The sequence below is a fragment of the Stegodyphus dumicola genome, chromosome 7 (assembly GCF_044657685.1).
Source record: "Stegodyphus dumicola isolate Sdum_Otavi_A_Nest chromosome 7, ASM4465768v1".
Lineage (NCBI taxonomy): Eukaryota > Metazoa > Arthropoda > Arachnida > Araneae > Eresidae > Stegodyphus > Stegodyphus dumicola.
In genome coordinates, this window is record NC_140774.1 from 165,492,530 (window position 1) to 165,518,987 (window position 26,458).

General features: G+C 33.4%; 1 protein-coding gene across 5 annotated transcripts in view; it reads right to left on the reverse strand.

Annotated features, from left to right (window-relative positions):
* The window catches only part of LOC118185380 (potassium voltage-gated channel subfamily KQT member 1-like), a 191,094-nt gene that overhangs the window by 98,977 nt on the left and 65,659 nt on the right, over nucleotides 1-26,458 (reverse strand). Inside the window, exon 1 of one of the 5 annotated variants that reach the window (XM_085821059.1) lies at nucleotides 5,076-5,203. The exons of the other annotated variants lie outside the window; for them this stretch is intronic. Coding sequence (XP_085677185.1) covers nucleotides 5,076-5,083 — 8 coding nt within the window. The 5' untranslated portion in view covers nucleotides 5,084-5,203. Of the gene's footprint in view, nucleotides 1-5,075; nucleotides 5,204-26,458 lie in introns of those variants that run through there. 5 annotated transcript variants of the gene reach the window in all.

Below are 26,458 nucleotides of genomic sequence, written 5' to 3' on the forward strand. Positions count from 1 at the left end.
GGACAGAATGAAACTCTCGTTTCCTCCAAAAAATTATAAAATTGCTTTAAAATGAATTCTGAAGAGAATTTTCGTGGCGTCTGTACGTACGTACGTACGTATCTCGCATAACTCAAAAACGAGTAGCCTCAGAACGTTGAAATTTTGTATATAGGACTGCTATAACATGTAGATGTGCACCTCGTATTTTGGTTGCAATCGGCCTCACCAAACGTATATAAATATATTTATATATATATCCACTCTGTTACCCGGCTCAGTAATCTCAGTTTCTTTACTCTTACATGTTTGTAAATTGTACATTTTTTTGCTTTAAAAATGATTGAATTATGTTGTTTTTATTTTTCGGTTAAGGTTTTTATTTTTCGGTTAAGGTTTTTATGCCTTTAGTAAATCTGCGTGCAATATATTTAGAATTATCAACAATTTTAAAGTTGTTTAAGTGCCGCTAAGCCTAATCCTTTTCTTGATGGCGGCCATTGTTTGTTTACATTTGAAACAGCAGACTAGTGGATTTGTTGCCAATCTAGAGTAACATAGCTTCGCACCAACAAAGATAACGCCTTCATTTATTATTGCCAATTAAATCATGCTTAATCCTTTCTGGAATTTTTTCGAGGAAATAAGTGTTTAAGATTTACTTCGTAATTTTTAATATAGATATTGAGTTTTTATGTATTTTTGTCTTCTCACGAAGTGAGAACTGAATTAATTGAATGAGAAATACCGAATCGTCTGTGAAAAACTGTTTTTTTGTTTTGTTTGCTTAATTTCTTTTATACATCGTTCTAGCTTTATTATAGTATTTGAATAGAACATGTGGCAAAGATTAGATAATTCTATTCTTTAAATGATATAAATTTTGTGCATTATGAGCTATAATATGAACGAAATATAATACTGTTAAGTGAATCTAGCGCCAGAGTGTCGCTATGGTAAACAAATACTAGAGTGAATATTAAAGAATGCATTTATTCTATTCTAGTTTATGCGCTGTCGGCGAAGTAGATTTAATTCAATCCAAAAAGTTTAAATGAAATGCAAGAAAAAATGCGTATAATTTAATATTCCGTACAAGGAAGTCATGTGGTGTACACATCAGATTTTTTTAATTCGTAGTCAAAGGGTTAAGAGCACAGACAAGAAGCAAAATTTAACGAAAAGTTTTATTAACCCCTTGATATAAAATGACGTTCGGGAGACTTCATTCATTTCACGTACCATTGTAGCCTTTGACGTCTCCGTGACCTCAAGAACTGTCTTCGGCCAACGCGGCGCAGTATATTATTATTGTTATATGGGAATGTAAATTTGAAAATAAAGCGTTCTGTTTCTAAGCTTGCACATGTGCGTCCATAGTTGAACTAAATTAAATGCTATTATTCGGAAGCGTCGACGTGTATTTTATTTGTATGTCAAGGGGTTGAGTTAATACCCCATTCTAGTATAACTAAAAATTAAATGCTAGCGACCGTCAATTGCAAAGTTTCTGTATCTGAAATAATTAAATAAATAGAACACAAAAGCTAATTTTTAACTACAGCCAACTCCTTATGAAAAGGAGTAATACAAGGGACAATAACTGAAGGATAACAAAATATCATCCGAGAAATCGAATCAACTCATTCGAGTGCAGTTAAAAAGTCGCAGGAAAGAGGAATAACTCACAATAAAATTAATCGAAACATTTTTAACAATTTAGCTATATTTTTGCGCAATGTAATTTTTTTTTTACTTGGTTACAAAATTAAAGACAATCTTCGACAGCAACACAACACATTGTAAATAACAAAAAAATAAATTTCGTTTAAGAACTAAGCGTCCAAGTTGCATGAAAATATCAACTTGAAAGTTTTTTTTTTTCTTTTTATATAATGTTTATAAATTGCGGAATAAATACCATTAAATTACGCATTGTGGTGGATAATTTCTCGCCAATACTTTAGAATTATTACCACCGCTATTTTCGTCCAAACTTTTATCTTTTTGAATAACCCGAGGGCAATATATTTACGCTGATGGTTTGTACTAGTGATTTTTCCGGCGTTTCGCAATGAAACAAAATGAACATTTTTTTTAAACAGAACTCGGTTAAACCGCCCCATCAGTCGGGAGTTAACTGCGTGAATAATTTGGCTCCAGTTAAAATGGGGTGTGCGCTAACAAATACAAAAATCACTCATCAAATAGCCCACCAGCGGCCGAGCGGTAAAGTCGCTGAACACTGGTAGTTCAGTCCGAGGTTCGAATCCCGCGAACGGGCTGGCTGCATAGGTGTTTTCGTCGTTTTCCCCATGTGTAACGTGTATACGAGCCAGTTTCCCTTAGAAAGTCCTCCACGAAGGCATCTCTCCCCTTAGGCAGATAACCCTAGTGTGCTTTGCTATAATTAAATACACACACTCATCAAATACAGAATTCGGCTAAACAGACAACTCAGGCTAAGTACTTTTAGTGGCTGATTGTCACAATACTCTTCTGGATTACAAATTCGCTCACTATTTAACTCATTCTGACGACTGACGGAAGAACAAAAGATACAGAAAAGTATTAGAGATAAAATAAACTTACCTTACAAAGTATCAATTCATTTTTCGAGTTAAAAGCCAATTTCCAAATTTTTTTTTTTTTTTTTTTTCCGGACCGCCAGTTGCCAACAGTCGCATCTGATATTAGCGCTAACAAGTTACATGCAAGAAATACCTTACAGTGTAGTGAAAAGATTAAAGCTAGTAGAAAACTAAACACTAGTTGTTCATCACGGGTTCGAGTGACGGCTGTAATGAGGGCTGATCACATACGAGTATGATTATATACAAGCCATTGCCTTTGATCATTTGTAACAATGCCTTCCTTGGAAGAGGCATTTTCAATACTCCGCCTCAAATCACTGTCCCTTATCATTGCATTACAAGATTAATCATTCAAACAGCCTAGAAAATTGGAAAATTCTAAAAACGACTGCCAGTTCAGGCGGCAAAAGATCCCTCATTTATCTGTGAAATTATAACGGTATATATTTTATGAATGTAAAGAACTAAGATACGTAAAGGCATTGTACGTTTAACTCGTGGAAGTAAAACGCACTAATACGAGATTCAAAATGCAATAAAATTCAACCTTTGAACTAACACGGGGTCCACAGATGTGTAATCCATTTCGAGGGAGGCTGGGAAAGGGTACATCTTCTTCAAACATCAAAAAATATTCTGCGCTGTTGACCAGAAATATGGCACTTGAGACACAAAAAAAAAATGAAGGGAAGAAACAATAGTAGCGCCACCTATCAAGCAAATAAAAATTCAAAGAAACCAAAAATTATGAAATAAAACTTTTGAAAACGAAACAATTAAAAATCCCTACCCAAGGCTGATCGATTTTGGCGAATGTAGAACGTATCAAGGGAAAAAAAAAAAAAAAAAAAAGACTTTTCGAAGAACTAAAAACAATGATTAAGAGATTTGCTTTTTGAATATCTAACGTCCCATTATAACTAATTTGACTCGTTTTGTTAAAAATAGCGCACGATAGCTATCTACCTAAGGGAATGGATGTCTTCGTAGATGACGTTTTAAGGAAAACTGACTCGTATCCACGTTACACATGAGGTAAATTACAAAAATGCCTATGCAGACAGTCTGGTAATTCGCTAACCCAAGTCAACCTACCAGGATTCAGCGACTTGGCCGACCGCTGACGAGCCTTTAACTAATTTCGAATACACAGAAATTTAAATATTAACATTATTGTTATCTGTATAATTCATAAAATTGTTCCTAACGTTCAATTAACACTCTAAAATGACGTTCCTTATGTTCACGTAATGTAATTAATTAAAAAGAACATTCGTAACATCGTGTACTTCAACAATAGCGTTCTTCTTTTGATTTCTGATGTACATGGATGTGCTTGAGATCCGGTATAAAATTTTCATTTCGTTTGTTTTAAAAATTTTAGATTCTAATTTAAAATTTGTTCCAGATAAGAAAACTTGGAAAGATAGCACAAAATTACTAAACATTAATTGAATTTACCTTGCTGTCACTATTGATCGATGCATTAAGTGACCCTATTAAAGAGGCTTAAATAATTAGAAATAGGTAAAATCCTAGTACACGGTACTGCCTTGGCGCGACTTTGGAAATTATCCCCAACACCAAAATGTCGTGTTTACTGCCCATCATAATGCCGCCAAAAGTCGCCAGATCCCGTGTTTACCGTATACTAGGATCAAACCCAGAAAATGCTTTATTACCGTGATTGCAAAAAGTGTACTGCGTTACCAAAACATTTCCCCCGTTTAGATTTGAGACATTTTATTTATATAATTAAGCAAAATTATATGTAAATATAGAGAAATAGAGCAAATTAATTTAAATGCAATTAATATCAAACTTTAAGAATAAAATTATAAAAGCATTAAAAGCATTCATAAATCACTGATATTCTAGTACTCATTTTACAATGTTAACTTTGCAAGATAGTTTATTTTCTTTAAAACAAATAGATTCGTTACAATCTATTACAATTTCAAAGACTGAATTAAAAAAAATATTCTGAAAATGGGAATAAAACAGATTAAAAAGAATTATTGTAATTAAATTCCAAATGGTTAAAACCAAATAGTCTCACGTAAACAAGACAAAACCACATATTTTACCACATATTTTAAGTTCTATTTCTGAGCCGGTTTATTAAGTATGAATTGATTACGAATGTTTGTTTCAGAAAATAGAACAAAGAGACATAATAATTTCAGCTACCATTCCCATTCAAGCTAATAATTAGCTTCAATTCGAATGGAATTTGAGAAAAGAATATTTTGAAATATTTCTAATTGCAAAATGTTTTAACATGTTTGCAAAATTGACCCCAAAAATATAAAAAAATACAGCTGCATTACTGATTAAATTAGATGCTATATTAAGTAATAAAAAAAACTTTGTTAACAAGCAAGCATAACGGTATCATTTTAAATTACACAATATACTCATCGTAAGTTTCTGCGATGTAAAACAGTGGCATATGTCTTTGAAGATAAAAACTAAGCAAAATAAAAAACAAATTAGGCTTACACGGACATGGCAATGTATTCTTCATGAGCAGAATTCTATGAAGTTGTCATCTCATTGCCAACTCTTCTAGAGCCATTAAAAACAAAACTCGACTGACCGGCCAATCTGCGACAGATTTCTTCAGAAGATCAACTTCAGCCACGTGATCCGCAAACGCCAATCACAGTATTTGACAGCAGAAAACAGATAGGAAGTTTGAAAACGGGAACTTATTTTTTTGCTGGGAAAAAATTTTTCATTTTATTGGGTAAGCACCACGGCCTTGAATGTGTGTAATTAATCTTTCTGAAGCGGAAAATTTATTTATTTTAGACAAAAAATGCTCGTTCGATTTCCAAATGAAGAAAATTTATGACAGGACTGTTTATATACGTTTTTCCCAGAATCTTTTGACATTCGATATGAATTAAAATTTTCAGTGAATGGGAAATTTCATTAGCATTTTCCTCAGTTCTCTTTTACATCTGAAATGTACCATATCAAAGTAAACAAAGCTGTTTATTTTAAAACTTTCATAACTTTATTTTTTTCTTTTGTGAAACCTACAGTTATTTTGCAAATACTTACATTCTTCTACGAAGATGATCTGCGAAGCCTTTTCTTAAAATTGCATATAGATATTTGATTGTCTGTAGCACTTTAAAATGAAATTGCGTCATACATGAGAATCGATTATACTCAACAGCGACTCGTTACTGAATAACTAAATTTATTTATTATTTAAGTTATTCGTGTGCTATGAAGAATGCAAACAGATTCTTGCTATTACTGATTGTTTTCGAGAACTGCCATTTACATTATGACAGTGTTACCTGAAAATGTGTAAATAAATTGAAATTTAAGGCAATTATTTTTATTAGCCCAGAATGTCTTTAGTCTCGAAACGGCATTTGGCTTCGAATCACTATAAACGGCTGTATCACTTTCACATTGTTGCCAACAAATATTATCTCCCTGTATTATATTTAAAGAAACTAAATAGTGAAAAATCTACGGGAATGTATATGTGTTTCTCGCACTGTGAAAAAACAACGTTACTCAGTGTCATCAAATTCCAAATAACATAGTCCTCCACCCGAACACCTGGAAGCTCGAATTTGGAATTCATTTTATTGTCTATTTCATATTTTGTAAAAGTTTAATGAATTTTTGATTAACAAACTCAATGATTTCAAATCGAGCAATGGCAGCACTGTACGGAGAAAAAAAAAAAAAAAAAAAAAAAACACATATCCAGCGCTCGAGACTATCGGAAATTCTAAAAATATACTCTGTTTAAATACAGTGGCTCCCAAAAGTGTTCGTACACTTATGATTTGCATTGAATTATGGTTCTATCTATTAATTAAAAGTAAATTTTCTGAATGAGATTTTAATAATAAGACCTATAATCTATTCGTAACAAAATTACACAAGGTATTTTTAAAATATGGAGAATCTTTATTTTTAGGAAATTAATAGTCAAAAAACGACAAACATTTTATCTCACAAAAGTCTTTGTACACTGCAATATTTTTGGATAAAATCAAAATTAGAATTATCATTTGCCGCTTTTAATTTTTGCATTGTGGTGGCATTAAAAAAATCGTTTGCTTTAATTTATTTTACTTCATAATATTCTATTTATTATTGAAAAATGGGTCACAGTGGTAAAGAAATTAACAGCATTCGAAAACTGATACTTTTTCACCATAGTAGTGGTAAATCAATTCGAAATATCGCTAAATTAGTTTATTTATCCCATTCTACAGTGCAGTATGTGATAAAACGCTTTAAAGAAGAAAATCGGATTGAAAACAAGGTAAGAAAAGGTCGATTGAGAAAGTTAACTAAACGTGATGAGAGATTTATTATTAGAAAATATGTGAAAAACCCACGTTTGAGAGCTACAAAAGTTTCTGCAGAATTTAATGCAAAGTTTTTTACTTCAATTTCACCTGAAACTGTTCGATGAGTTAGTTCTCAGAGAAGCTGGATTACTTGGGCGTTCTGCCCGTAAAAAGTTTTTTGTTAGTGAGAAAAACAGAAAGCTTAGGCTTTCAGTCGCAAAATCAATGATAAATACACTCGAAACGTACTGGAATAATGTCCTATTTGCTGACGAAAGCAAATTTAGCATTTTTGGTTCCGATGGTCGAATAACTGTATGGAGAAGAAAAAATGAGGAACTTTTCATTCTAAGAAACTTAGTTGGGACAGTTATGCATGACGGTGGAAGTGTTCTTGTGTGGGGGTGCATGGCAGCATCAGGACTAGGTAATTTGGTATTTATTGATTGCATAATGAATCATTCTCTTTATTTAAATATTTTAAGAGACAATTTAAAATTATCAACCCAAAATTTTGGTATTGGAAACAACTTTATTTTTAATCATGATAACGATCCCAAGCATACGGCTCCCAACGTTCTCCTGTGGTGTCTCTATAATTGTCCACAGGTTTTTAAAACACCACCTCAGTCGCCAGATTTAAACCCCATAGAACACATTTGGAAAGAACTTGAGGTTAAAGTACGAAAACACATCAAAACGAAAAGCGAACTCAAAACAGTCATGATGGAAGAATGGATGAACACTGATACAGAAATTACATTAAAAAAAAAAAAAAAAAAAAAAAACTAGTAAAATATATTAGGATTTAGGATTTAGGAACGGGGAAGACGGGCACCACGCCTTTACCATTTGGTTAATTGGTTTAGCGCCGTCTCCCCACTACGTGATAAGCATAATGTATAAAATAGCATAATTATAAACGTACAGAATTTTGAATGTAATACAAAAATTTTAAACGTAATATATGACATAACTCTTTAAAATACGTGCGGAATTTTGAATATAATATACGACGAAAAGAGATAGTAGTAATGAAGAGTAGTTTGTAGAGTAAAATATATTCCCAGACGTTTAAAAGCTGTTGTGGGTGCTAAAGGATATCCTACTAAATTTAACGAAAAAGGAAAATATTTACTAATAACAGGTGGCCATAATTAAACTGACAGTGCTCACAGTGTTCTGTAGCGCGATCTATTTGCGAGAATGACGCCACATTTTGTAGGAAGATTAAACAAGACGGGGGACGAAGGATTCCGCGAAAAAACAAATTAGTTCCAAAAGTCACCGCTAGGGGAATATTTGGCGCTGTGTAATAGAAAATAGAGTGTTAACAAATGCAAATCAATACGGAAATTACCTTTTATTTTGCATTCAAATGAGGTTCAATGTGGCTGCCGTGGTTGTGGACTACATATTGCATTCTGTGCACAGTATGCACAACAGCAGAAAGTACGTAACATGTCTGCAGGAATCTCCCGTACAGACCGTGATATGTTATCCTTCAACAACGTTGCCAGGTCCTGAACCACTCCTTGATAGACCTTGGACTTAAGAAAACACCAGAGCCAGAAGTCGCATGGGTAAAGATCAGGCGACCGAGGTGGCCATGCAGTTGGAAAGTAGCGGCTAATGACTCTTTCTGTTGTGAATTTCTGTCGTAGCATCTGTTGCACCCGTACAGCAACGTGTGGAGGGGTTCCATCTTGCATGAAAATGATTTCCCCCAGGCATTGTCTTTTATCGCTTTTTAAAATCGCTTTTTTAAAAGTGTTGCCATATTTCACTTGAACTAAATCAGAAAATGTGCATAAAAAAGGTAATTTTATTCTGTATTAATTTGCATTTGTTCACACTCTATTTTCTATTACACAGAGCCAAATATTCCCCTAGCGGTGACTTTTGGAACTAATTTGTTTTTTCGCGGAATCCTTCGTCCCCCGTCATGTTTAATCTTCCTACAAAATGTGGCGTCATTCTCGCAAATAGATCGCGCTACAGAACACTGTGAGCACTGTCGGTTTAATTATGGCCACCCGATTTTTTTTGAAGTGTACGAAGACTTTTGTGAGATAAAATGTTTGTCATTTTTTTATTATTAATTTCTTAAAAATAAAGTTTCGCTATATTTTAAAAATATTTCATATTTTGTTACGAATAGATTATAGATCTTATTATTAAAATCTCATGCAGAAAATTTACTTTTAATTAATGGATAGAGTCCTATTTCAATAAAAATCATAAGTGTACGAACACTTTTGGGACCCACTGTATTTTGTGATATTGCTGTTGAACTGAATTTTATGGTTAAAATGGGAAGAACATGATATTTAATAAAAAAAAGTAAACACGCAAACGTTAATAATAAAAAGAAAAATGTTTTTGAAGCCATCTTAGTAAGAAAACTGAACATAGATATGATGAACTGAGAAGAGACAAAAAAAAAAAAAAAAAAAAAAAAAAACGTATGCCAGTGCTAAACGTTGCATCGGGAATTCTAAAGTATACTGCCATGCTGCTTTTAAAATTTTTGTAATTTTGCTGTTGAGTTTTATATGCCATAAATGCGAGGAAAAAATGCTTAATAAAGCTAAAAAGACAAAATAAATAAAGAAAGTAAAAAGAAAAAAAAAAAAAAAAAGAAAGAAAGAAAATACGTAAGAGTGAGTAAATAGAAGACTGGTATTTCCACTCACCTGCAGCCTAACGTAAACAAACTGCCATCAGTGCTCTTGAATCAAGCATAGTGTGAAGGAAATTTAAAAATAACTAAACTTTTCTCAAAGGATCCACTTTCAAAATTATAAATGAAATATTGGAAAGTGATTTGAAATTAACTTTTCTCATTAGGTTCCACCTGTCTTAATGCGCGAATGTAAAAAAAACAACACAATATATAATAATAAAAAATAATTCTCACAAGCTGTTGTCCTAAAAATATTTTTAAGAATCCTTATCCTAATTAGTCCAAAGGGATTTGAGTGAAGGACTATTACTTTCGTTTTGGCATTTTGCGTCGGATTCCTATCAATGTCAGTTCACTTTTCAAGCTGTTGCCACAAATTGTTAGAGTCTTGCATTATATTTGAAGAAATTAAATAATGAAAAATCTGCATAAATGTATGTATATTTCTCGCATTGTGATAAAACAACGGAGCCATATAATTTTGAATGACGTAATCCTCCAACGAATATGGGCATGTGGAAGACCAAATTTGCAATTTGGAATCTGTTTTATTACCGATTTCCTATTTTGTAAAACTAACGAATTTGTGATTAACAAACTCAACGATTTTAAAGCAATGGCAACGTTGTGCAGAAAAAACATTTTTATCTCCAGCGCGTGAGCCTCTTTATTGAAAATTCTAAAGATATGCTAATTTAAAAACTATTTTGCGATATTGCTGCTGAACTATTTTGCGATATTATTTATGGTTTAAGTGCGAAGAACGTGATATTTAATAAAGAATTTCAGATTTTTTTTCTTTATTATCATTTTATCGCATGTAAATGTTTATAATTATCTAGTCAATTGCAGCACTTTGACAAATTAAATAATTAATCCAGTCAATTGCAGCACTTTGACAAATATTAAGGTTATTTGTTACACCATTTCATGAACGTCATCTTCTTTGCCTAAGAATGCATAAACCTAATAGCAGTAACGAACGATATTATGAAACCGCTGAACCAATTCCCACCACAGAGACTCTTCTTTTTGCGATTTTTAACATTCCACGTGCAAATGGTTTTATCATTAACGTAAAGATTCATGTTGTGATTATTTTTGCTCACTCGTTTGTCGGGTAAGAATCCTTTTCCTTGAAAAACATTATATGGCATCCACCTCATTACTTGGTAAATTAAAAATTGTTAATATGCCTCAATGAGTAATTAAAGGTTGTTTTAATGTCATACAAAAAAAGGAATGAATATGTTTAAAAAAATCTGAAAGGCTTCAGATTCTAAATTACATCCAAAGGAGATTTTTAAACATTTTGTGTGTTACCTCTATTTATTAAATACCATGTTCTTCGCACTTAAACCATAAAATTTGTTCAAGAGCTATATCACGAAATAATTTTAAATTGAGCATATCCTTAGAATTTCCGATACACAGTCTCACGCGCTGGAGATAAAAATGTTTCTTCTGTGCAATGTTGCCATTGCTCGCTGTAAAATCCTTGAGTTTGTTAATCAAAAATTTGTTAAAGATTTAAAAAATATGGAATCGATAATAAAAAAATTTCCAAATTTTGGCTTCCCCATGCCCATATTCGCAGTAGGATTACGTCATTCAAAAATGGATGGCTCTAGGTACCGTTGTTTTATCACAATGCGAGAAACATACAATTATGCAGATTCTTCATTATTTAATTTCTTTAAATATAATACAAGGCGCTGGTATTTGGTGGCATCAGTTTGAAAACTGAAATGGCAATTCAGAGTGATTCGACGCAAAATCGCAAAACGAAAACTTTAGTCCCTTGAGCGCCGAAGTCCCTTTGGACTGATAAACAATGCGAATTCGAAATCCTCATCAAAACTGAATAATGTAAAAATGCGCGGCGAGACCATTGTATGATCACATGGCGAGGTATAATGTCTCCTGTAGAGTGAGTACTCGTGGATTTTGAAAAAAAAAAAAAAAAAAGAGTGACGCTTGTATGATCAACTTTCTAAGGATAACCAAGCGCCCTAACTGCTGAGCTGATATGACGGCTAAACACAAACAGTTCTTCCAGTGATCAGATGTTGAAGAACGTATTGACTGCATAGGCCAGTGATGGGCAAACTGTGGCCCGCCAGAAGGTTCTACCCGCCCGCGGATATAATTTTAATTTGCCGGTCGAGGCCAAATTAAAAGAAATATATATTTATATATTATATATCTATCTCCTTTTCTACTTTGTTTAAATATTATTTTTTTTCTTCCTTTTTTTTCAATGGGCTGATGATCTTTTTTATTTTCTCTATTTTTGTTCTACAAAACATAAATCGACGGAAATAGCAAGCACAGACAGCTTTCAATTGGTAAAATGTTTAGCGGAAGTTTTTTATTAGTTATAAGCTGTAGATTGGCGCCAACAAGCGTTATTTCTTTCTAGGGGAGCAGACATATGGAAGTCCAGTATAGGTGAATTAGACCACACATGTGGCAGACTGCGCATTTTAAACTCCAGCCAGGGTCTTTTTGTTTTTTAGTGCGGGTTCCAATAGTATTAATTGTATATGGAAAGATTGCGGCCATATAGCATCATTGTGAATAGTGGTGCAATTATTAAAAGTATAACGTAGCTAGTGCTTGTTTGGGTTAATCGTAAAATATTTCAACATCAAAATGGCTACTAAAAAACGTAAAGTTGATTCAGAGTGCCGTTCTTTAGTGATGAATGGACCAAAAATATTTTTTACAGTTGTAAAAGATAAACCAGTGTGTCTCATCTGCAATGAAGCTGTAGCAGTCTTCAAAGAATATGTCATTTACCGTCATTTCACATTTCAAGATTTCAGTGCCATTCAAACAGAATTGGATATTTTTACCACGCCTCTCAACATAAATTGTGAAGCAGTGAGGTCAAATTTGCAGCTTGAATTAATTGAGTTGATATCTAACAATCATCTTCAGCAATTGTTTCTAAATATGATAAAGTTAGAGGTTTACAAATCATTATCGAAAGTAAGTTTTCCAAATTTATTATCTCATGTCTAGAAAATCACTGCTATGTTTGCTTCATCTTATATATATGAACAAGATTTTTCAACTATGAACCTTAGAAAGAATTATTTCGGAAGTAGACTGGCAGATGAGCATTTAGCCTCGTTCCTTAGAATCAGTACATCTCACTTCGAACCTCAGTATAAGGCACTTTCAAAAATGAAATCGCAGTTTCTTTCATCTCATTAACATATTTAAATTGCAATATTTGTATACTGTTTTTAAAATTTTAGAAAAATTTATCTTGGCTCGTAAATTTTTTTTTTTTTTTTTTTTTTTTTTTTTTGCCTGCGACCGAAAACGTTTGCCCATCCCTGGCAAGTAAGGAGGGTTGATTTCCTTTGGTTACGCAAAGCACACGAGTGCTATCTACTTAAGAAGGTGTCTTCGTGGATGACTTTCCAAGGAAAACTAGTATATATTTGCACATGGTTACACATGGTGAAAACTAGGAAAATACCCATGCAGTCAGAACGGAATGGCACATCAGGCTTCATGATACTAAAATTGCGTATAAGCGCTTCTTCATTAAACAGCCGGCCTATCTCGAGAAGCTCAAAAGCATTATGAACAAACTTGAAGCACTAGGACTAGAATTATGCAGTCCACAATAAGAGACTTCAATCTCGCAGAGATTCAGAGCATCAATGTACACTGGTTTCCAATGGCTTCTGCAAGAAGCCCATCTTGAGTCAGTACCCGTAGCATGCAGAGTTATGCTTTGAGGCGGAGGAAGCATAGTAACTATAACTGTAGTACAACTTAATGCATTCAGTATCACAGAATGTAAATATTATAGTAGTAATTATTATAGTAGTTATATGTATGTAAATATTATTGCATTCTGTAAATTTTAGTGTATTGAGTGATTTATATACTATAGCAGTATGTTAACGTATATATTATGAAATGTATAGTGCATGGCAAATACAGTATTTAATGTATCTAGCACATGTAGAGTTAACCGGATGAAAGATACTGAGCAAAGCAATTATGAATATTCCTTTGCATGGAATATATTATACTTCATGTATAAAATGCTGTGAGTTGTCAAACAAGACACCTATACTTTGCATGTGATATTCAAAGCAATAAGTAATTATTGCATGTTTTTGCATTCTGTAATTTTTCCCCCTCAATGTGTATGTTTAACAGTTTTTTAAAGCCCTTTGTATTAAGAATTAAGTTGTATATAACAGAGTTACTACCAGTGCCTATGTTATTTAATCAAGAGTAATGTTCAATGTAATATGTATTATACATTTTTAATGTATTGAGTATTTTATATATAGCAGGTGTTAACGTGCAATGTAACCAGTAAAATGTTTAATTAAAGTTACTTTTGGTATGTTTTAATAATACATCAAAATTCATGCTACAGTAAACTTTTAACATAATGTTATTTAATCAAAAGTAATATGGGCTGTACTGTGTTCTTAAATTTGTATATTTTGTATATTATAAGTACAGCACAAAGTAAACAATGTGTATTTCTGTGTGCAAATGTGTAATTTGCTTGTAATGTGCAATTTTGCTCTTTATTTAAGAGCTCCTAATTTATCTGTTGTATCAAGTTAGTTATATAAGACAGGCTTAAATAAATAAGTTATGTACTATATAATCAAGTTATGTCTTATTTAATCAATTACATTGTTCAGAATCTATGTTGAACTGTCAATAATAATACTCAGCGTAATACGTTGCAAAGAATATATATAGTGTATCAAGTGTAGCAATGAGTTGTAAATGTGCCTTAAGTATAGTGCAATGATCAACGCAATGTATAGTGTAGAGAGTATGTGTAGCAGTGTGTTAACATGCAATGTAGCCAGGAAAATGTTTAATTCCGCATGCAGAAAAATCTATATTTTGCCCTTGTATGGCCATGCACTTTGCCCTTGGATTGTTTTCGGAGTGTAGCTTCAGATAGTTGCGGGATCCGGAAGATATCCGATTAGTCTATGTAAGCCGTCCAGGTGTACAGATCTGCTCTCACCTGTCACCTGTCTGATTGGTGCAAAGCCGAGGCCATATTAGTAATTAGAAATTTGGAATCAAACAGCAAAGCTCGAAGGCGACCAAATTCTAAATGGTTAGGGTGCTGTTCGATTCTATGGTGCCCCGCTCACTGTTACCTGTACTTTTGAATGGTGTCGCTCTGATCCACACAATGGCTAGCGAAACTGACTGCTGTATCACTGGGCTAGGATTCGAATCTCGGAAAATTCTTAGATGTCTGTATGTGTGTAGTGTCTGTGAGGCGTGAGGGTACTTAAAAGTAATGACTAATCTTAAGTCCTTTCCAGAAAGAATAAGGAATCGGAGAGATCCTCAGATCCGTCTCCTTCCCTGGTATATTCTGTATCATAATCGGGACTGTACAGTTAGCGCGGTGAGAATTATACTTGCAGATTCACTGGTGATTCTAGTGTCCTGCTGACTTCTTCCTGTCCTGTTCATTGGTACTTTACGTCAAATACATACAAAAGGTAAATTCTGTTGCAGTAAATCAAATTTAAATTAGTCATATTTTAAACACTTCCATGCAACGGATCATTTATTAGGGCTTTTTTAAATTCTCTTCACAAGCAAATTTTATAAGCCATTAAGGAAAAAACATCTTTAAAAAATCCCACTGATAATAATATATACCATATTTCCTCGCACATTTCTCGCTGATTTTGTAGTCCGAAAGGGAAAATTATGTGTCCGAGAAAGAAACATTAAGCAAATTGCATCTGCTTGCATTAAGAGCATAACAAATGAAAAGTAGTCATGAATAAACTACAGGGAACTGTCACAATATTATTTCTTTAAAAGAAACCTAGTATATTCCAATGATAGTACATAGCAATATTAACATTACAATATTGTTGCGTGCGGACAGTTTCGCAATTGATTGAATGCACACAAAACGGATGATAACATAAAATATTTCACCAAAAGAAACACTTTACAGTTCTGGAACTTCCCACAAAAATACTAATACAACTTTTCTTAGTATCATAGAATATAGAGTAGTTACACTTTAAAGTAAGAACGTTAAACACAGCTTAATGCAAAGTGCAACTAAAAGGCAAAGTTCAAGTGGATATATCTCAATACTCCGTAGTCAACGCTGAATTTAACGACTGAGAACCTGATGCTCTTTCTCGAGTCTGACATAGATTTCCTCCGGCAAAAGATATTTCTAGTACCTTCTTGAAATTACTGGAAGGCCTATGATAGTTGGATACGGTTACAGTTACATATAAGGATCAATTACATTTATTAAATCACGATACCAGTTACAGTTATAGAAAGACCGGACCAAAATGTCGCCAAAGCCATCGCCAGCTTCGCGATATCTCACCAAGTTTAGCGAGAGTGCCAGTTACCTCAACGTTAAATATAGTTGTTCCTGTAATCTTATTTTTCCTAAAAAACTTAGTCTCATCCAATCATTTCATGTTACATTGTACAAAAATACTACAATTTCGCTAAAATTATATACATATATACAAAATTCGTAATAAAAAAGTCTGAGAGCTTTCAGATTTTACATTACGCTCAAAGGGGCGTTTTTTTTTAATGTTTTGTGTGTCACCTTTATTTATTGAATATCATGTTTTTCGCACTTAAACCATAAAATTCAGTTCAACAGCTGCTGAAAATATGCTGAAGATAAAATTTTTTCCGTATAGTGTTGCCATTCCTCGTTTTGAAATCGTTGAGTTTCTTAATGAAAAATTCTTTAATGTCTGACAACTGATGAAACAGATAATAATACAAATTCCAAATTTGGGCTTTCAGATGCCCATGTTCGCAGTAGGATTACGTCATTCAAAACTGGATGGCTCTAGGTACCGCTGTTTTATCACAATGCGAGAAACATATATACCTTTATATAGATTCTTCACTATATTATTTCTTTAAATATAATACAGGGCTGTAATAGTTGGTGGGAGCAGTTTGGAAAATGAATCAATGCAAAATGCCAAAACGAAATTAATAACCCATCCGGGTTAACGTCCTTTGGGCTAACAATATCTAATAAGATGTCATCATTTGTACTTCGCTGTAACTTGAATCTCGTCCGTTATCAATGTGTCTGCCACTCCTTAGCCTTAAATCAGCCATAAATAAATAGAGAAGGTAAATTCGCAGCTGACTTACCGAAATCGTAGAACGAATATTAGTTTGGATTTGCCATCACTGTTCTAGTATTAAGCTCGAATACAGTTCAACAGTTAGAAGATCAGCGTGGGCTTTTTACGTAGTTCGCGAGAATTCGTTTCTGTTAGTAACACGAAAACAATTCCTACGAGGGCGAACCCATTTTTAAAATGGGATCTCGTTTTCTAAACGGATTTGAGGAAAGGTAACATTACACGAACATTTTTAAAATTTTCAGAACCTGGTGCTAAAATCCTAAACTGAAAAACGTGGCGAGAAAATACGGTACTATCTTTCGAACCAAAGTAAAAGCAATTGTGCAACAGTTTCTAGCAATTTACGACTTTTGACAATTCAGTCATGAATTAAGACTGATAAATGTAGGCTCGTCTCCATTTTTTGAAAATGTTACATGACACACATCGAACAACAAACCGAATTTTGAAATAAATGGATAGACGTTTCGCAACTGTGATGCACATTTTTCCTGTTTGAAATTCGAATTACGAAACACACCGAAATACCTGAAACGCAGGAAATGATTAGAAGAGATGATTTTAATCAAAAAATAAAAAAAGTGAAACCGGATATTACTGAAGTTCTAAAATTAAATGAGTAAAAACGTTGTTTCATATTTATTCAATTTGTTTATTATAATAGCTTGTTTATTATGGCAAAGATTTACTTCACGTTACAGGAATTGCCATACAAATTTAAAGTTTGTTCTTTAATCCGTTGCTATAGTAGCAGTTCATTTTTTATTGCAATCGAATACTTGCTGTCATTTATTGTAGTTAAACTCTTAATTAAATACCAGTATAACAAGAAATAATGGTACGAACTATTGCTACGCCTACTAAGCTTGTTTCGTTTTCTTTTCCATTCAGCCCGCGTGTGTCCGAGTTCACGGATATGCTATAGGACGGATAACTGTGCAGAATTTGGCAGAAGATAAGTTTGATAGAAAAGTATAATTTTTTAAATTTTATGCATATATATAATGCTCTGCTCCAATGCTTTAACAGCTTTCGATATCCATCATGGTGGTTAAGGCATACAGATGAAACCAGAAAAACTAAATTTCCACAAATCACCATAGACATTTGACAAGCAAAATTCGACAGCTGTATTTATAGCAAGTCTGATGTAATTGTAGAGACAAGCTATGATTGGTTAATTTGAGGCTGTTATATAATCATGTAAGGATCTCGAATTTGAGAGAACAGATGAATTTAGGGGAAGAGCACCAAATCTAGAATTGTTAATTTTGAGGTCGCCAATTATTTTTAATGCAGCTATCTTATTTTCTTATACGAGTATCTTACATATACAGGGGGATTCAGAATTCATCATCAATATTTGGTGGGGAGGTAGGGAATAGGAAAAGAAGGAGATTTCACATAGGAATGCATGGGCGCATATGCCTTGTAGTAGGGCAAAATGGCCATAGTTCAGTGATGGAAAGAATACATAAGAAGGAAGTAGTAAGGAAAAAAACATTATCTTACATATAACATTTCTTTGCATCGGTTTTACAGACTTACAAGAGGTGCTCGAGCTGCTGACCATGTGCTAGAATGCATGACTTACAACGGCGTTGCATGGACAACCGGACCTTCTGGAATATGCCTGGCATTTACATGCATATCTGCAAGTTCATTCCACGTATACCGGTTTATGTTACTTCTGCAAAGTCACCTAGTTGAATGACGACTGGCTGCACACGTCAAATAGCTGTGCTTATGTATGGAAGTTCCTATGCCCATACTTTTATATGTGAATTCCTGCGCCCATACTTTCCTACGTGAAATCTCCTTTTCTTATTTCCTACCTCCCCACCAAATATTGATGAATTCTGAATCACCCTGTATATAATTATAGATATATTTATAATGGCTGACAGGGCCTATACTGAAGATATACTTGACTTCTAAACAGAAAGCATCGTGTCAGCAACTAGTGAGCGGCATGGTGTTTAACGTCTTAAAAAAATCCAGAAAACTGGATTTCCTACCCTGAATTTCAAATACTTAATTACTCTAACGAAATCAAGATTTAACAAGATTGTGCAGTTACAAAATAAAGTATACAAGGTCTCAGAATAAAAGATGCAATTTCATGATGTGAAATAAATCAAAATGCTTTTATTTATTTCAGTCAATCAAAATGATTGAGAAAAAATTAAGTTTCAAAATGTACTCGTTAAATATAGTAGAGCTATATTAATTTTCTAATCATCTGTAGCAAAAATGCCTTATGTAATATTTGCATTTGCTTGTTTGATTTACTTTGTGAGGTGGTCAAGATTGTCACTTCTTTTACTTTAAAATCTTATAGTGTTTTCCCTCTTCTTCCAGCATATCTTCGCGGTGTAACAGTAATACACTCGGTGTGTATTCGAGAGGTCCACCTTCGAGTCCTGGCGAGGGCATTGCACATTTTTCATATCTCTTGCTTCGAAAAACAGTGGCGCCTGAACTAAAAAAGGTGGTGGATGATGTGCCACCACCAGGATTCTTCTAGTCAAATCTTAAATCTATGACCATAGAATGTACACTGGTATTCATCTTAATGAATGGTTCAACAATTATTAGATATCGGCATAAGTACAACCACTTGACTGACTGTCATCCTAGAATCTCTCATGCTGGAATTACAGAAGAATGTCAAAGTACTGAGTTGGCAAGAGTAATTTTGGTTACTTCACAAATAGCGTAACGTTTGTCACGCAATTCTTCTTTCAAGGTTACAATTTTTTTTTCTTTTGGAATTTCGCAGCTGACATTTTTAGGTTGCTATACAAATAACCTTTGTGTACAACTATTTGTTTATAGTCAAGATCTAACATAGTGTGCAAAAAATAACATTTTAGACATGTTTTACTTTATTTTCATGAAGGCAGGAAAGCACACGAGGCTCACAAAGAGGCATGTGAAGTTTATAGTGTCGATTGCTTAAGAGAACGCATGAGTCAAAATTGTTTTAAAAAATTTCATTCTGGAGATTTTTCACTGAAAGATGACCAACGCTCTATCCGACCTTCTGAAATTGACAAAATTAAAGCCATAACTGAATCGTCATATAATTGTGAAAGAGATTTAAAAATGTATCACGCTTAACAAGTAAGAAATCACACAAGATGTCTTGGCCTCGTTAAGAAGCTTGATATTTGGGCTCTGCATGAATTGAAAGAAATTCAGTTAACCCAAAGAGTATTTGTGATACGCATTTCAAACTTGATTCAATCGACCCGTTTTTGAAACGAATCATCACCGGTGATTAACAATGGATCGTCTACAATAACAGTCGAAGGAGATCATGGTCCAAACACGATGAATCAGAGCAAATCATATCGAAAGTTGCATTTCATCAATAAAAGATCATTCTGTCAGTTTGGTGGGATTATAAATGTGTATATTTTTATCTGCTTCCAGGAAACTCAACGATCAACTCAGATATTTACTGCTAACAACTTACGAAAGTGGAAGAAGTGATCAAAGAGAAAAGGGCAGAACTGGCAAATCGCAAAGGAATCGTGTTCCACCACGACATTGAGAAACCTCACACATCTTTAGCAATCAGATATAATTGTTGGAGCTTTGTTCAGGAGTGACGTCGCATCCTTCTATATAGACCCGACCGATAGCATTATTTGATTATGCGCTTTCGAAATTTACAAAACTTTTAAATGGTAAAAATTTCAATAATAACGATGACCTCAAATCGCACTTGGTTGAGATTTTTGCTGATAAAGAACGAAAGCGTGGAAAGTTCTATTAGCGCGGAAACATGAAGTTACCAGAAAGCTAGCAACAGCTCATTGAACAGAATGGAAGATATTTAACCGATTAAGTTAATTTTTTATAGAGAGAGAAAAATTCAGTTACATTTCAGACAGACTTCCACTAAAAAACAGAAGTTACATTCTTGCCAATCAGATAATTTCTTTTAAGGTCATTGGGGTAGAAAGTTGCATTATTAAACCTTTCCGCTGAAAGATGTAGATTTCATAATTTGGATAACATAAATATGCCCTTCCACGGTACTTTGTAGGTTCCAGTCGCGAATACTGCTCAATGTTATGGTTGTTATGATTATGACTTCATTGTATGCAACACTTATTGAGCAAATGAAATGGACTTCAAACGATATTAAATCAGTTTCCCAGATTTCCAAACGATGATTCTTGGAATAACATTCCTTCAACGTGTATTCATTCGCCATCGTAATTGGAAATAACACTCAGTTCGCTGAAGAGTAAATTTCGTATCATACCACCAGTCTGACCTTGGCTGTTGACGCATCAAACAAAATATTACATGCCACAGAGCTGATAATTGCAGCAATTAATAGGGACATAAAATTTTATGCTCTCTTCAGCAGCTGTCCTTTAAAATATTACTGGGGAATAGTTTTTATTTACATAAATTAAATCTAAATCTTTTCCACCTTCACGCTTTTAGTCCTCTAGCACTTTCATTATGCAGAAAAACTTGATCAAACACGTTCACATTCCCAGTTTCACGACTTAGAAACAATGCCCGGAGTTTTCTTTTATGGACCGGAAATAATACATTTTGTTGTCTGCATTGTATCAAGAGTAAGAAGCATCATTACGGCGTTGTGTGTAGAGCACATAAAAGGAGTTTCCATTAAATATTCAAAACTAAATATGACGCATCTCGAATCTAATTATCACAAAGGAAGCATGCTATCATCACAAAGGAAGCATGCTATCATCACAAAGGAAGCATACTAGCATGCTATCTACAATAAATCTATGGCAGGACGAAATAAATATAATACGAAAAGATTGTTGAAAGAGACATGAATATATAAAAAATATTGGAAGGGGGGGAACAGCAATCAGTTAAACGTTTGACAATAGAGAAAGGAAACAAACCAAGGTAACTATTTTAAGCTCCTTCTTTGTTAAAATAACTAAGCAAAGTAATATTTTTCTTACTTTTGAAATATATTCAACAGACAAAATTAGGTGACTAAAAGTGCATTTTCTCGTTGGAAACATGAAATTGGTGCATATACTTCTACCGAAAAATGTTTGGTGCGTGTTATCTTGTAATGAAAAAGATCCCAATTTTATTCATAGTACTACAGGGAAATTTTGAAAAGATCCACATTATCCTGCAGGAGAGTGACTCGACGGTCTTTCGAAATTCATTGAAACGTTTCGTCTCGGAGCAACTTCAGACAAAGATTGTAATTTGCTAATAATGCAATAAATGTTTTAATAACGTGTATGTCTTAGGTCCAGGTCAAAGTCCAGGCGAGGGTATTGCCTATTTTTCACATCTCCTGCTTCAAAATAACCTAATGACTCTACAGTGGCGCCCTAATAAAAGGTGGCGGACAATAATTGATAACAGGATAATAATACTCGGATTTGGTGACTGTATCCCCTAATCCCCAGTTACCCTTTAAAAATTTTCTTCCTCATTTCAGCATGCCTTCGTGCTATAATTGAAGCATACTAGATGCGTAATCGAGAGGTCCAGGTTAGAGTCCTGGCGAGGGCATTGCCCATTTTTCACGTCTCCTACTTCAAGATAACTTTATGTCTGTACAATGTAATTGCTTAGTTATCTGAAGAAATGGTTATCTGAAGAAATTTTCTCCCTCATTTCAGCATGCCTTCGTGCTATAATCGAAGCATACTAGATGTGTAATCGAGAGGTCCAGGTTAGAGTCCTGGCGAGGGCATTGCCCATTTTTCGCGTCTCCTACTTCAAAATAACTTAATGTCTGTACAATGTAATTGCTTAGTTATCTGAAGAAATGGTTAGCTAGTTGGGGAAGTAAATTTACCGGAGAGCTAATTTGATTATCATACCCAAAATTTAGAATATTCTTTTTCTACGAATGTCAAATTAGCGAATTTAAAACTGGCCTACATGGCTCTTTTCACTTCTCCTTTAAGTGTGGGTAGATAATAAGTAACTGCTTTATTTTCATATGCGTGCTTTTTTATTATAAGGGGTTTGCATATTCCGCTGACAAATGGAAGATCCGTGGACAGAATCGCGGAAAGAGCACGCATGACGTCAATTGATTTGAAAAATTTAAGCTATCTCCGCAGCTTACAAAACATTTAATGGTAATACGATAAATATTTAAGTTATCTAATGCCATACAGGAACAATATTTTGGTAAACAGACGAGTTATATTGTAAATATAGGACGTAAACTAACGATATCGATAAAGCACCTCCACAAAGAAAATTGTTGAATATTGGTAGTTCGACAGGGCTGAAACACCAACAAATGAATACTTGCATGGAAGTTTTCTCCATCTATAACATAAATAAAAGCCAGTTTCCTCAAAACTTCCTTTACGAATACACCTCCATTCAGGTAGTTAACATTTTCGAGTTTTGGCGTAATAGGAAATTATAGCGCAGAGTACCACAAGGTAGCTCTGTATGATTTATTCTTAAAACGTTTTTTCTCTCCACTTTATATTAATATTACTCGTAGAATAGAACATAAAACATTTTGTATGATTATAGGTATCATATATACTATTTATATTACCTATAAGACTTATATAGGAATACAATATCATTGATTACCAAAACATTTACACGAATTTTTCCCTGTTAAATTTTTATGAATTTTTTTGACTAACTGAACTTTAAAATATGAATTGAACTTGAAAAACCGAATGTTTAATCTTTCCACAGATGTTAAAAAATAGCTAATCATCTTCTTTCCAATAGTTTTAATTAAATAAATTATAAATTTTTGGGAGAATTAAAAAATCAACCAAATCTTTCTGGAAAGATTTTTACCTTAAGGGTCAATTTCGGCTGTAGCAAGATGTGTCAATTTTGCTGATTTTGTTTCGAGATAGATGATCCAACAAAATTGGCATCAGAAGTTTCTTTTTTGCCCTTGACGTGGTGTTGGGTCAAAACACATACGAGAGAAAGATGCCCTTTCTGTGGCCCCTAACGAAAAAAAAATCTGTCCATGAACTCTCAACATGACAGTGACGCAAGGAGTCACAGAAAAAAAAAATGAACTAAGAAAAACAGGCGTAAGGGCAAGTGATCAAGATTTAAAATGCTAATTTTGATATTTCCGAATATGGAGAAATTTATGTTTATAAATAATTCCAGCTTTAGTATGTAATAAAATTTCATTTTTCATAAGGAAATACCGAATATACCCGGAACACGATTTAAAAAGATTTTCAAAAATGCTCTTTGTTAAGCAAGATAACCAGTATTATATTTTATGTTATTTAATTGTTTAAAGTCGCACTGAAGCTTGTTTTACATTTCCCGATCGGTTTGAGTAAAGCATTAAGATAGCTATCATGCAGCGAAAATTTTTTTTCCCTTTTAAAAAAGTAGTTGTAGTACCTCAAATGATAAATTCAGTGTTATTGTATTATGATTTATTATTATTTTCAAATGAAAGATACTTGTAGAGACTAAAAGGTTTACGGAACAGGAAACGCAAAAAATTGGTGTCCACCGATAACATCGCGGCAAAAACATCGCGGACGAAAACGTCGCGGAGAAAACAACGCAAGGCGAAAACGTCGTGCTACTAAACATCGTGGGAGAAAACATCGCAAAGAGAAAACATCGCAGTTCTAAAACATCGTGCTACAAAACATCGTCGTCGAAAAAAAAGCGGTTCAAAAACTTCGCAGTTTAAAAACATCGTCCTCGAAAATATCGTGGTAAAAAATAAAGTATCTACAAATCATCGCATGACGTTAACTTCGCAGACATGCTTTTTTCAGGTTTTAATTATTGTAAATGGATATTCCCATAATGATTTGTGAGCGCAGTATGTAAAGAAGGATAATTTTTATTTTCACATATTTCATTAACTAATAAATGTTTGCTGAAAACGTAAGAAGGAAACTTAAGCATAAAAAATTAAATGCAAATTATAGATTATACTTTTCATGAAAAATTACCAGTAAAAACTTTATAAAAATGATTTATTAATGGCCTTTGTTAGTTAACTATGTCGGTTTAAAATTCTATTAAGTGCTATAAGTTGCATTAATTTTCTATGCTTAAGTTTCATTCTTATTTTCTCAGCAAAAATTTATTAGTTAATGAAATGTGAAAATAAAAATTATCCTTCTTTACATACTGCGCTCACAAATCATTATGGGAATATCCATTTACAGTTATTAAAGCCTGAAAGAAGCATGTCTGCGATGTTATCGTCATGCGATGATTTGTAGATACTTTATTTTTTACCACGAAATTTTCGACGACGATGTTTTTAAACTGTGAAGTTTTTTAACCGCTTTATTTTCGTCGACGATGTTTTGTACCACGATGTTTTAGAACTGCGATGTTTTCTCTTTGCGATGTTTTCTCCCACGATGTTTTGTAGCACGACGTTTTCGTCTTGCGTTGTTTTCTCCGCGACGTTTTCGTCCGCGATGTTTTTGCCGCGATGTTTTCGGCTGTAACCCAAAAAATTAGCTACGCTCTTTTCGAAAACCTTCCAAGTTGTTAGACACAGATTTTCCAAGTTGGTAGGAGAAAAAAAAAAAACTGACCACTAACATTAAGAAAGCATGCACGGTAGGATGCGATAATTCCTTATATTCTCTACCTTCCAAAGGAGACCAGACCATTCTAACAAATCCATATTGCGCGAAGTATCGTTTATCGCGCTTTAATTCGAGAACCACAGTAAAAACCATCTAGTTTTTAACAGAAGGAAGTGTGAAAATTTAATTGTGTTCCGTGTGTTTACAGAATAATCATGTGTGCGTCGTCAAATATTGCCTTTTTTACATACTATAATTATTTACATGAAAATTACATAGTTTCATATCTCCTCATAATGATTGATTTTTGTCATTAGTTGCATATGGAAATTTTATACAGTTAATTATTTGATTCTTTTCCAGATTTTACTACTGCAGTTTGCTTTGAAATTAAAATTTGATTTATGACCTTGTTGTATAACATACAAAAGCAAACGACGTTAACTTATATAGGATAAGATTGAGTAGTCTCACCCTCTAAGAAAAAAGAGGTATAAATATTAGCTCTAAAAAATAGAAATTATTTGTGGTAATAATACCTTGTGACGTCTTTGCTGAGAGTTATTACAATAGAATTCCAGTCTACTATCCTCGATAAAATTAATAAAATATATGAACATGAAATTAATACTCTACATATAGTATACCACATATAGTATATGTGCTAATGTGGTATACTATAATAAAATATATAAACACGAAATTAATACGTCTACATATAGTATACCACATATAGTATATGTGCTAATGTGGAATATTATATGTATACTAATGGGGTATACTATATGTATACTAATGGGGTATACTATATGTATACTAATGGGGTATACTATATGTATACTAATGGGGTATACTATATGTATACTAATGGGGTATACTGTATGTATACTAATGGGGTATACTGTATGTATACTAATGGGGTATACTATATGTATACTAATATAGTTTATAGTCGAACTACATTTAAATTTAATATACTTTTAAGTCGTACTACATTTAAACTTAATAATTATAATAAAACATTTTCTCAATTTATTTATGCGATTAAATACAACAATGACCACAAAAGTATTTTTTTCATTTTCTTGTCAACTCCAGCACATTAAGGCGTGTACATGTCCTTTACTTTTTA